Source organism: Tachysurus fulvidraco, chromosome 6 (assembly GCF_022655615.1).
Source record: "Tachysurus fulvidraco isolate hzauxx_2018 chromosome 6, HZAU_PFXX_2.0, whole genome shotgun sequence".
In the NCBI taxonomy this organism is placed as follows: Eukaryota; Metazoa; Chordata; class Actinopteri; order Siluriformes; family Bagridae; genus Tachysurus; species Tachysurus fulvidraco.
Window position 1 is genome coordinate 27,110,553 of NC_062523.1, and position 12,144 is coordinate 27,122,696.

Consider the following 12,144-nt stretch of genomic DNA (forward strand, 5'->3'; position numbering starts at 1 on the left):
GAAAACAATTAATATCATTTTTTAAATGATTTTTTCCTACAAAAAATTGTTCAGGCTTTTTAGCAGGTTTTACACTGACTTGTTTTTTGCTGTCATATTTATGGCCTTAAACACACACTGCAGATCTCCGCTCACGCCTTCCACTACACCAGTGTGTATTTGAATTTTGTTCGAATATTTGTGTATTCGAATGCGTGTGCTTGTGCCTACACGGTGCTCATGTGTTTTTTTTTATCACTTTTAGGATTCTCTGGCAGAGATGGAGGAGAAATATCGCAAGGCCATGGTGTCCAATGCGCAGTTCGATAATGAGAAATCTAATCTGATGTATGAGGTGGACACTTTGAAAGACTCGCTGATAGAGCTGGAAGAGCTTCTGGCTGAGACCAGGCGAGAGTGTGAGGAGAAGAGCAAGGTATGCTTAATTGAGAGTTAGGCCTGAAAGATGAATGCCATTTTTATGTTGAATGTTCTGTGGAAAAAAAACTGTGATTTAATTATTGTTCAGAATAAACATTGGATCAGTCTTTTACTAGGCTATAATTAGGGCTGTAATGTGCACACAGCCCTATGACCGCATGCTGTGATGGTGTCTGGGCATGTACTGTAAAGTTCAGGGTTTCAAACACAAATGCTAGCAAATAAAAAATTATACTCATACAAAGTGTTTATTTTTATTCTGTCAGAAATTGTAGGGTGCTTATATTAGCTAAAACCTTTGTAATCTTATAATTGTTAAAAGTGCTATACAAATAAATGTAATTGAATTTGTTAATATGAAGGCTGAAATTGTCCTTAAAAGGGTGTGTGTATAAGCAGACAGCACTCTTGTACTGCTTGTATCCCAATTTGGAGTGCAAAGAAGTAAAATGAAAGTCACTTGTTGAACCAAACAAGAAATCTCAATATTATTTATATAAAAAACTTCTTAGTCTTAATTCGGTTACTCATCATATGGACATTCAATCATTCATTTTCTACCGCTTATCCAAACTTCTCGGGTCATGGGGAGCCTGTGCCTATCTCAGGCGTCATCGGGCATCGAGGCAGGATACACCCTGGACGGAGTGCCAACCCATCACAGGGCACACACACACTCATATTCACTCACGCAATCACACATTACAGACAATTTTTCCAGAGAAGCCAATCAACCTACCATGCATGTCTTTGGACCGGGGAGGAAACCGGAGGAAACCCCCGGGGCACGGGGAGAACATGCAAACTCCACACACAAAAGGCGGAGGAGGGAATCGAACCCCCAACCCTGGAGGTGTGAGGCGAATATGCTAACCACTAATCCACCGATCATATGGACAGTGTCACCCTAATAAGAGTACTGCCAATAGCATTCAATATATAAATTAGAAGAAATAAGCCACAGCTACGCTAGCCATAGCTTTTTAATGCACCTCTTTTCAACTGTTGATCATCCTTTCAGGATTTGGAGCGAGAGAAGCATGCCCACAGTATATTGCAGTTTCAGTTCAACGAGCAAAAGGAAACACTGAAGCAAAGTGAAGAGCTTCTGACTGTGAGTACTGTTTATGCTTGTCCTGAAACCGTTCTTTTAAACTCATTGCCTTTATTATCTTTTGCATCCTTACATCTTTTTCTTTGCTTCTTTCTCTCCTTACCCCTTGGGTTCTGTATTGCTTCATACTGCTGCCAGGAAATCCGTCAATTACACTTCAAACAAGACAGCTTTGTTAGGGAGATTTCTGACCTACAGGAAACTATTGAATGGAAGGATAAAAAAATTGGGGTATGCTGCATGAAGCTGTTCAGAATTCTCACAGAGCACAGTATAGTTTGAACAGGCTGTAGTAAATAACTGTGTGTGTGTGTGTGTGTGTGTGTGTGTGTGTGTGTGTCTGTGTGTGTGTGTGTGTGTCTGTGTGTGTGTCTGTGTGTGTCTGTGTGTGTCTGTGTGTGTGTGTGTGTGTGTGTGTCTGTGTGTGTCTGTGTGTGTGTGTGTGTGTGTGCATTCAACTATTGGGTTCCTCAGGCCTTAGAGAAACAGAAAGTGTATTCTGATGCTATTCGAAATGAGCGGGATGAGCTCAGGGAGGAGGTGGTTCAACTCAAAGACATTTTAAAGGTAAATGTAAATGCAAACCTACCCCTCTCAAGCTCCTCACATACCCCTTTCATATTCCTTGTACACCGCTCACTCTATCACCTACCTTCATGTACCTTACCATAACTCTATCATGAGCATTAAGCTAAACATGTGGACTAGAACACTCATTTAACCCTAAAACCTTCTGTACAGAAACATGGCATTGTCCTTGGACCAGACCTGTGCACCAGTGGGGAAGTAGATGGAAATGTGAGTGGTGGATCTGCTAGCAGTGAACTGCAACATGGGAGCGGTGTATTAGGTAAGCTTTAGTTGACCAAATACAAGTAGATAGTTATATTTTTGCTCTTGCATTGTGCTAGCTTAAAAGCTAACAGATGCTTTTGGCATTATGCACATTCTGGGCTTTTGGCATGTTGACAGTGATTTCTAAATATTAAGTCTAACAGCTTGATTTCCCTTTTGTTATTCTAAAATGCACTTTAATTTCCATACTGCATTTTGAGTGTTAATGTTGAAAATATGATACTTGAAATGCTGCATCCTGTTCCTGATGGCAAAAGCAGTTTTTTTAATGAACTTTGGATTCTTCAATATCTTTCCTGACAAGTTTATAAGCTTACAGTATGTTCCATCACCATTCCCATGGTGATTTATGACCAGTTTTTATACATGCAGATGCATCTCAAATATTAGAATGTTGGGGAAAAGTTAATTTATTTCAGTATTTAACTTAAAAAGTGAAACTTGTGTATTATATAAATCAAGTACACACAGTCTGAAGTAGTTTAAATCTTTTGGTTCTTTTAATTGTGATTATTTTGGCTCACATTTTGCTTGACAAGCTTCTTAAGGCTGCGTTTCTCTCGGTCGGTTGTAAAAATATTTTCTTCCACACTTAACATGCTTGGATACAGCAATGTGTGAACAGCCAGATTCTTTGGCAATGAAAGTTTGTGGCTTATCTTCCTTGTGAATTGTGTCATTGATTGTCTTCTGGACAACTGTCAGATCACAGTCTTCCCCATGATTGTTTAGCCTAGTGAACCGAATTGAGAAACCATTTTAATAGATCAGGAAACCTTTGCAGGTGTTTTGAGTTGATTAGCTGATTGACATGTCACCATATTCAAATTGTTTGAGACAGTAAATTGGTGGGTTTTTGTTAAATGTGAGACAAAATCATCACAATTAAAAGTAGCAAAGACTTAAACTACTTCGGTCTGTGTGTACTGAATGTATATAATACACAAGTTTCACTATTTGAGTTAAATTACTGAACTAATTGAACTTTTCCATGACATTATAATTTATTGAGATGCACCTGTACATTCCCATTTGGTCAAAGGCAACAGCCCTTATGTGGAGCCCTAAAATCACTGTGAAGCTGATTTTAGATTAGACAGATTAGACATGTTGGTGCTCTTAATTATTCATGTTTGGTCAGTAGCTGTGCATTGGAGTAGCTATGCTTTGAAGCCTATCCTCTCTTATTCTTCTTTTTTCATTTTAATTATAAAATTGTGTATTTTAAAGAACAGACATTTTTCTTATTTCCTTTACCACTGATTCCTGAATCTGCCAGGCACTCAGGAGTTGCAGCTGTTTAGAGATGAAAATATAGGGAGCCCCAGAGGTGGCCAGTTCCAACACCCACAGGATTTTGACTATGAAGTTCAAGAGAATCACCTGCCTCCATCTTCCTCTGCCAGTTCTTCTGAATCTCCTGTAGTAGCACAATACATGGATGGGGGTCTTGTAAATGATATAAATGACAGCATAGAGAAAATTCAAAAAAACATTGAAAAACCCCAGACTGTGTTTGAGGCTGAAGCAGGGGAACAAGTTGGGGGGTGTATTATGGAAGATATGAGGACAGATCAGCAAGAGATCCCACTGTATAATAAAATAAATGAGACTATAAAAGAGGGAAATCATGATTCCACAGAAAAATACCCAACTGAGACATCAGAAAAAGATATAGGCCACCTAGATGAAACCATGATTGGAGATTCTCAGATTAAAACAGTTCCTGACAGTTCATCATCAGCAAAAATAGATACAAATAATAGTTCCAAAAGTGCCAGTGTTTCAGGAAAAAGAAAGAAGAAGAAAAAGAAAAATAAACAGAAACAAAAGCAGATCTCTGATGAAAAAGCAGTACACTCAGAAATGGGGGATGAGATTGACAATCAGCTCACAGAGAGTAGTTACGTTCAGACAGTAGAGGAAAACACTGTCTATTCAGAGGAAGCAACAATAAATGAGAAAGTACCAGATAGTGTGAATGTTGATGAAAAGATAGGCCTTATGTGCAAAGGAGCAGAGTCTGAAGAACTACAAAGCCCTAATACTGGCCCTGGAAACATTTTAGGACCAATCATTAATCAGACTGATGGCACTGATTCCATCCGAACTGTAGACTCCAAAACAGAAATTAAGATTGATGTCCCTACTTATGATGGTCCATTGGACATAACTACTGGAGAGTTTAATGCTTCTGTTGGCAAATACAAAATCTTAAGCAACACTGATGACACTGAGCTGAAAGACATTGTTGCCGTCTGTGCTGATTTCCCTAAATCTGGTTGGGAGTTTAAAAATGAGAAAGAGGAAATTGAACCTATTTCAGATGTAATAAAAATGGAAGCAGATGAAGAGATTATTCCTTTTGAAGAAACAAGCACCCTTGCAGAAACATCGACAGACACACAGCTGGGTGATGCTGTAGTTACAGTTGATGCACCTGAAAAGAAGGAGGAAACATGTTCAGACATGCAACTGGATGATGCTGTAGTTACAGATAAAGTACCTGAAAACAAGGAGGAAGAAACATTTTCAGACACACAGCTGGATGGCTCTGTAATTACAGCTGATGTACACGAAAAGAAGAAAGAAACCTCTACAGACACACAACTAGATGATGCTGTAGTTATACCTGAAGTACTCAAAAAGGAACAAGTAACATATAAAGACACACACCAGGATGATGCTTTAGTTACAGAAGTAGTATCTGAAAAGGAGCAAGAAACATCCACAGACACACAGCTGAATAATGCTGTAGCTACAGATGAAGCAGCTGAAGAGACACAAAAATCATCCAAAGAAACACAGCTGGGTGGTGCTTTAGTTACAGAAGAAGTAGCTGAAAAGGAGCAAAAATCATCCAAAGAAACACAGCTGGATGGTGCTTTAGTTACAGTAGAAGTAGCTGAAAAGGAGCAAGAAACATCCACAGACACACAGCTGAATAATGCTTTAGCTACAGATGAAGTAGTTGAAGAGACGCAGAAATCATCCACAGATACACAGCTGGGTGGTGCTTTAGTTAAAGTAGAAGTAGCTGAAAAGGAGCAAGAAACATCCACAGACACACAGCTGGGCGGTGCTTTAGTTACAGTAGAAGTAGCTGAAAAGGAGCATGAATCACAGGAGCCAACACACTTGGGTCAGGAATTCAAAGTAGAACCGGATGAAGCTGAGGTTAAGTATTTAGAATCTTTTGAGTTAAACATAGATATTATGAGGTCCGAAGAAAATTTGCTTAGAGATCCTGAGTGTCATCAAGAACACAACATTATTCCTGGGTGTGCAGCCCAGAATCGTACAACCAGTAAACCACAAGCGCTTTCAGAAGATGGACATGAAGACTGCAAGCTACAGACAGATGAACAGAATATCTCAACAGAGAGAGACGAGCGTGTGACTGTGGAGCATACTGCCCCAACAGGGGGCAATCATAACAAAAGTCAGCAACAGTCTTTAACAGGATATGAAGAACAAGGATTTGAAGGTCATGAAGAAATGGTACCTTTTGACCACAGTGAACGAGACAAGCAGGAAACAAGTCCAGCAATTGTTGGGCAGGTCCTTGATGATCAGCTTCTTAAGACAGCAGTGTTAGATCTGGTGGCTGACAGTGTTGTTCTTCAAGAAACAGGTCAGAATATGAGAGAGCAGGAAATCAGAGAAGTCAAAGAAGGTGCATGTGAAAGAAACAAGGAGGATGCAAAAAATGGCTCCAAAAAGGAAAGCAAGAAAGGAAAAGGAAAGAGTAAAGAAGACTGCAAAATGTCCTAGTAGCCATAGAAAAAGTGCTCCATAAATGTAGAAAATGTCTTAGAACTAAATCACACTTCAATGAAAATTTGTTTGAAAAGCTTCTTATCGTGAATAATGACATGAATGCAGAAAAATCATAAAGTGCATATTATATTTATTAAATTTAGACCAAAATTATATTTAAGAAAGTAATAATCCTGTCTTTGAAGCACTTATCTTACCACCCGTTAAATGTTCTGCTGTATGATCGGTATGTAAGCCAGGAGTGTGTGAGATGTAGACATTTCTAAAAATATCAGACAGCAGATTTGTTAAGGCTTGTTTATTTTGCACTAAAGTTCACACAATGTTTTATCTATAAAGATTTTGCATTTGCTTTTCACCTTTTTACACATAATGCAATAATTATAATAAAAAATGTATTTTTTTTCTAAGATTTTTCAGGGACTTTTGGCTTTTCACATTATACTGATTTGTTTTTTTTTATTAAATGTCCCATAGAGAACAAAAGTTTTACAGTTGTTTAACATTCCATTCACTGATGACACTTTTCAGTCCGAAACTTTCTGTAAGCAATGTCTAAAGTCCCGGGAGATTGTATCGCAATGATGGAAGACCTTTAAAATAAAGTATCATTAATTTAATGTCAGCTCCTGTATGGTTGTTTTTGTGTGTTCATGTAGAGTGATTTTGTTATTTTAAATAAATGTGCACAAATCTGACAGAATTCAGTAAACAGGATCCTGCTGCATGAAGCGGTTTTTGTTGGTCCATGTTTACTCCTGAGTTTTCTGCATGTGCTCCATCCTCACCCTCCACATATATATCATTTGCATGCGCCGAATACTTCTGCCCATAAACCTGGCTCCTCCTAATCCTGTAAGTCTGATTTCTTTTTCTTTTTAACCATAGAATAACACTTTGTATTGTATTGGATGGTGTTCAGTTCTGAGTCATGTTTACTTTAACTTAAACACATTTACTTCAACATAAATTTTTTTTTTTTTAAAAAGCTGTGTTTTTAAACCCTATTTTACGACCAGTGACAGCATGTCTATATCTAATTATATATATATATATATATACAAGTTATTATAATTATATGGCATTTTATTTATATATATATATATATATATATATATATATATATATATATATATATATATATATATATATATATATATATATATATATATATATAAATAAAATGCCATATAATTATAATAACTTGTATATACTATCTTATATTCTGTGTATAAATGTGTTGTCTGCTTTTCAGAAATCCGTCTAAGAAAATTGGTGGATGAACGAGAGAATTTAATAGAACAGGTAAGTATCACACATTTATTAAATGTTCATTTCATTAGTGCATTAAGAATGTGGGTTAATTAATTTTTACATGCTGCAATATCTATCTATCTATGATTTTTTAGTTTTTATTTTTGTAGTTTAGTTTTAGCTATTTTTTATTATTATTATTTTAATTCAATACAGAAGTAAAAGTATTACAATATAGACAAGTATGAACTTAAAATTATGGTTGATACAAGCGATTTTAGCATGTAATTAATTGGTTTGAATATTTGTATGGTTTTATGCCATTATCAGTGAAACCAGCAAATCTACTAGATATACCAATTTTCATTTATTTGTATAGCTCTTATAACAATTAACATAGCAGTTAAAGCAGATTTTTAGGGATATTCTGTCACACTCTCATACTTGGTGACAGGAATTTCTGTCTGTGTGAACTTTTTTGAAATAAAATACAAATATGACATGTATTTATGTGGAAAGGTTTTATTTTATGTTTAAATTCATGGGATTGTAAATATTGTAGTAGTCAGTATGGAGGGCCCTTATCCACACAAATAAAAGTGAGACTTACATAGTTACAGTTTGTTATTGCAAAATAAATCTGTCTTTATTTACACTGGACATCAGTAATCCTGAGTGGATCATTAGTAATATGTAACGCATGAAACCTGGCTGTCCTGCTTGTCTGTAGTGTAGACCATAATAGAAGTTAATGCGTACCAAAATGGTACATTTATTCCTGAAAAATGACACCCTTTATATTCAGGTGAAGAGTTTAAAAGAGCAACTTGAGCAGAAGAAAAACAGTCATAAAAGAAACGAGAGCTGCAGTCCTCAGGGACAGGTCCAGGAGAACAGCACTAACCCGGATGTCATGGAGATGCAGAGTATGACAAGCACACACTTTTGTTTGTTTGTTTGTTTTTTTGTTTGTACAAGTAGAGACAGTAGAGTAGATGGTGCTGAGCCAATACCAATATAATGTAAACTTAATTAAGCGACTTGATTGTATTTTTTTTCTTGGGATTTATTATGTGCAAACTTTAGACCACATTATATTTATTTGATGCACAACGTACACTTTTTGTGTTAAGGAGTTTAATTAGATGGATAAAGCTGAATGAAGTCATGTTTGTAGTTATGCTCTTTTTTGTGATGTGCTTCAGTTAATAACAAAATATTTAGTATCAAATTTGGACAGGAAACCACCTCTATTTACAAAGAATGCTAAAAACTACCACAGTCCAAATCCCCTTAACCTCTGAACACTAAAGAAGGAATACAAACACTTTTTATTTTTGAGATAGGGTCAATATTTTTCTTATATTTGTATTAATATGAGGGCCTCATATGGGTACCATATTTAATGAACTTGTATAAAATGTAGATTTTTGTTTTGTTTTAGATGCTAACAAGCAAGTCAGTGATCTCAAATTTAAGCTGGTCAAGTCAGAGCAGGAAGTCACAGCTTTGGAACAGAATGTGAGTGACCTTTGATCTTTTTCTGTCTGCTTGAATGCATTGTTATAAGTCAACTTCTTTCACCTTGGGCCAGTTGTGCTTTACCTCCCGATCATAAACTAATCCATTTTTATTCACTTTATGGCTTGAAGTGTCAAAGCATTATACCAATGTGCATTTTCACTTTTGCTGAAATACTGTATACATACTGTATATTGTTCTTAGCCAGGAGAAAACATAAGTCAAGTTGTAGTCTTTATATTCAGTACAGTGGATATGAAAATACTTGAATATTTTGTGTAACATCAATCTTCATTGCTTAAAATTTGAAGGACATTTAGCTGAAGGTACTAGCACTGTTGTACTAGCATGTTTTACAAAATAACTAAGGCGCTTCATCAAAAACATTTATTGTGGAAAAATGTATCCAAATTAGAGAACAGTAACCACTTTGGACAAAAAAGATTACAACAGTTATTTTCAGGGGTACAGTTGACAAAAATGAGTGAGAACTGTAGAGGTTCTTTCTCTGAATGACTCATCTGCAGTCACAGGAAGTCACTAGTTTTTTTGGTCCTTTCTTCTTCTAGATTCTTCCACAGGCTGGTAACTGTAGTGTGTTTCTTGACAGTAAATTTGTGGCCAGTGATTTTCTAGATATTTTCAGATAATGTTAGCCAAATATTGTTAATTAAACAATTTGAATGACTTGTAAATAGCTCAGTTGTCTTGGTAAATAGAAATATACTGAACTTATGTTGAACATGTTTGACTGCTTAATTTGCACCATGTGGATGTTTGCATAACTGCAAGATCATTTTTTTTGCATGTCAACATGACAGAGTTTGACCAGAATTTACACGCTCACCTTTCTGTATCTTTGGGTAAGCATAAGAGGTACAAAGACTCTTTCATTCTAACATAAGAAAACATTTCTCGCAAATTTGGCCACAAGTGTTCATCTTCGTCACGAGTATTAGGTGCTGCTGCTATTTCTCCTTCTATCATGAAATCCACAAGCGACATGATAGACATGACAGGGCTTGAGTAGAATTGAAATCAACCACGGTTGTGCAAGCAATTGTTTGTACATGTACAAGGAGTTTAACAAATCATCTAACTTGCAAACACCAGACCACTGATTCTTAAAACCTAATTGCTTGCATTTGATTCTTCCTTTATAGTAAGTAATAAATATGCTTTCTGGAAATATATTGAAGTAAAAGTATATTTTATTCAGGAAATGTCGTGGAGTACAAGTGACAAACAATGTACAGTATTACGAATTACGACTTTGTTGGATTGATATAATGTCCTCTTAAGTGGCACACAGAATGTGTGTATTATATATTTCTTATTGGACTGGGGTAAACTTTCATCAATATATATTCCATGTCTTATGGCAGGTCACAAGACTTGAAGGCCAAGTGACTAGGTACAAATCAGCAGCAGAGAATGCGGAGAAAGTGGAGGATGAGCTAAAAGCTGAGAAACGCAAACTGCAGAGAGAGGTCTGATTTATTATCATTTTTTCCCCCATCTGTTGATAACAAATATCACAAATACAGCAGCTAGTATAATGATTTTAAATTTTGTGTATATAAATTACTTTATTATTATTATTATTATTATTATTATTATTATTATTGTTGTTGTTGTTGCTGTTGCCAGCTCCGATCTGCATTGGACAAGATTGAGGAGCTGGAGGAAAGTAACAGCCACCTGAACAAACGGCTGGAGAAGATAAAGGCATATCGAGGCACAGCTGCATCACCCTAGTAGCATCTAACCCACAGCTGAACCAACACTGTGCCATTTACTGACTTCTCTGAAGCATGTTGCCACTTCACTGTACAGCTTCCCATGATTTTATGACAAGTTCAATACACAAAAAATGCACTGACACAATATGATATTGTGCGATTTGTTATTTATTAATTTTTATTTAATGATTAATTTCTAGGGTTAAAAAAATAAACAAGGATTTCATAGCAAGTGTAGTGAAACCTTAGTGAAACTTGTGATACGTGAAGAAGACATGACTGGGTTTGTTTTGTGTAGTTCAGACAGGTGATAAATTAAAGGAAAAATACAAAATAAGGTGTGTAGGTAAAGGGTTAGACAACCACAAACTGTCAGAACAAATTCAGTCCTCCTTAGCATAAACACTGCAAGTGTCTGAAACTTTACAGGTGAAATGAACAGCCAAGGTTTTTTTTTTTTTTGATTATGAATGTGGTGAAGTTGTGACTAACATTCTAAAATCTCCCTTAAAGAGAGTCCTTTCCTGTGAGTGGGAGATTTGCCATCCCGTTAAAGAAAACTCTCAACTGGATAGAAAAATGATCGTTCAGACAAGCTGAACCAAACTCTAACAGAAGAAGAAGCCTTTATTATTATCACATATCCATTACAGCACAGTGAAATTCTTTCTTCACATAACCCGTCTTTGGGTTAGAGCACAAAACCAGGCATGATACACCACTCTTGGAGCAGACGTGGTTAAGCACAGGGGCCAAGCAGAATCCCGATCAACAGCGCAGAGGTTATACCACTTGAGCTACCGCTGAAGAAAAGAATAGACAGTATCACAGAGCCCCTGTGTTTTAATTCATTCATCTCCAGTCTGTATATGAGTAATTATTTTCCCTCTGTCAAAATACAAGCCTGTCCTCAAACTGCATCTGAAGCTTCTGGTCAAGGTCACACACTGAAAGATCCCTGAAAACGTGCCACATATAATGACATTTAATGATGCCATATCCATGGCAAGAAACTTCATTCTTGGATGATGATTTGATCACTGGAAATTTTAATATATGCTGTGCAATAAAATGTTTAATAACGAACAGTCAAGATTCTTTGTTCCACATCATCTTTACATATTCCATCTCAGATCTGGAAAGATATAGAACCAAAAACCAATAAACACAAGCTAACTTCAGCTACAATATCCACAGGAATCCACTACTACAATTAATGCAAACTGAATTTTTCACCCTACGTACAGTGCATTTCATGATCCTTATTCTTACCCATGAAAAACATTATTCATTCATTTTCTACCGCTTATCCGAACTTCTCGGGTCATGGGGAGCCTGTGCAGGGAGCCTGTCTCACGCATCACCGGGCATCAAGGCAGGATACACCCTGGACTGAGTGCCAACCAATCGCAGGGCACACACACACTATCATTCACTCACGCAATCACACTGGACAAT

The 12,144-nt window shown here is 36.5% G+C and overlaps 1 protein-coding gene across 50 annotated transcripts in view; it reads left to right on the forward strand.

Moving 5' to 3' along the window:
• lrrfip1a (leucine rich repeat (in FLII) interacting protein 1a) overlaps nucleotides 1-11,774 on the forward strand; it is a 41,750-nt gene extending 29,976 nt beyond the window's left edge. For 45 of the 50 annotated variants that reach the window (XM_047814688.1, XM_047814692.1, XM_047814690.1 and 42 more), the window contains 6 exons: nucleotides 245-415; nucleotides 1,442-1,534; nucleotides 1,673-1,765; nucleotides 2,009-2,101; nucleotides 2,276-2,384; nucleotides 3,669-6,794. In XM_047814688.1, coding sequence (XP_047670644.1) covers nucleotides 245-415; nucleotides 1,442-1,534; nucleotides 1,673-1,765; nucleotides 2,009-2,101; nucleotides 2,276-2,384; nucleotides 3,669-6,163 — 3,054 coding nt within the window. In that variant the 3' untranslated portion in view covers nucleotides 6,164-6,794. Of the gene's footprint in view, nucleotides 1-244; nucleotides 416-1,441; nucleotides 1,535-1,672; nucleotides 1,766-2,008; nucleotides 2,102-2,275; nucleotides 2,385-3,668; nucleotides 6,795-7,424; nucleotides 7,475-8,228; nucleotides 8,351-8,865; nucleotides 8,945-10,329; nucleotides 10,435-10,594 lie in introns of those variants that run through there. The other 5 variants (XM_047814701.1, XM_027152361.2, XM_047814713.1 and 2 more) reach the window with 4 other exon arrangements.
• Nucleotides 11,775-12,144: the final 370 nt, after the last annotated feature.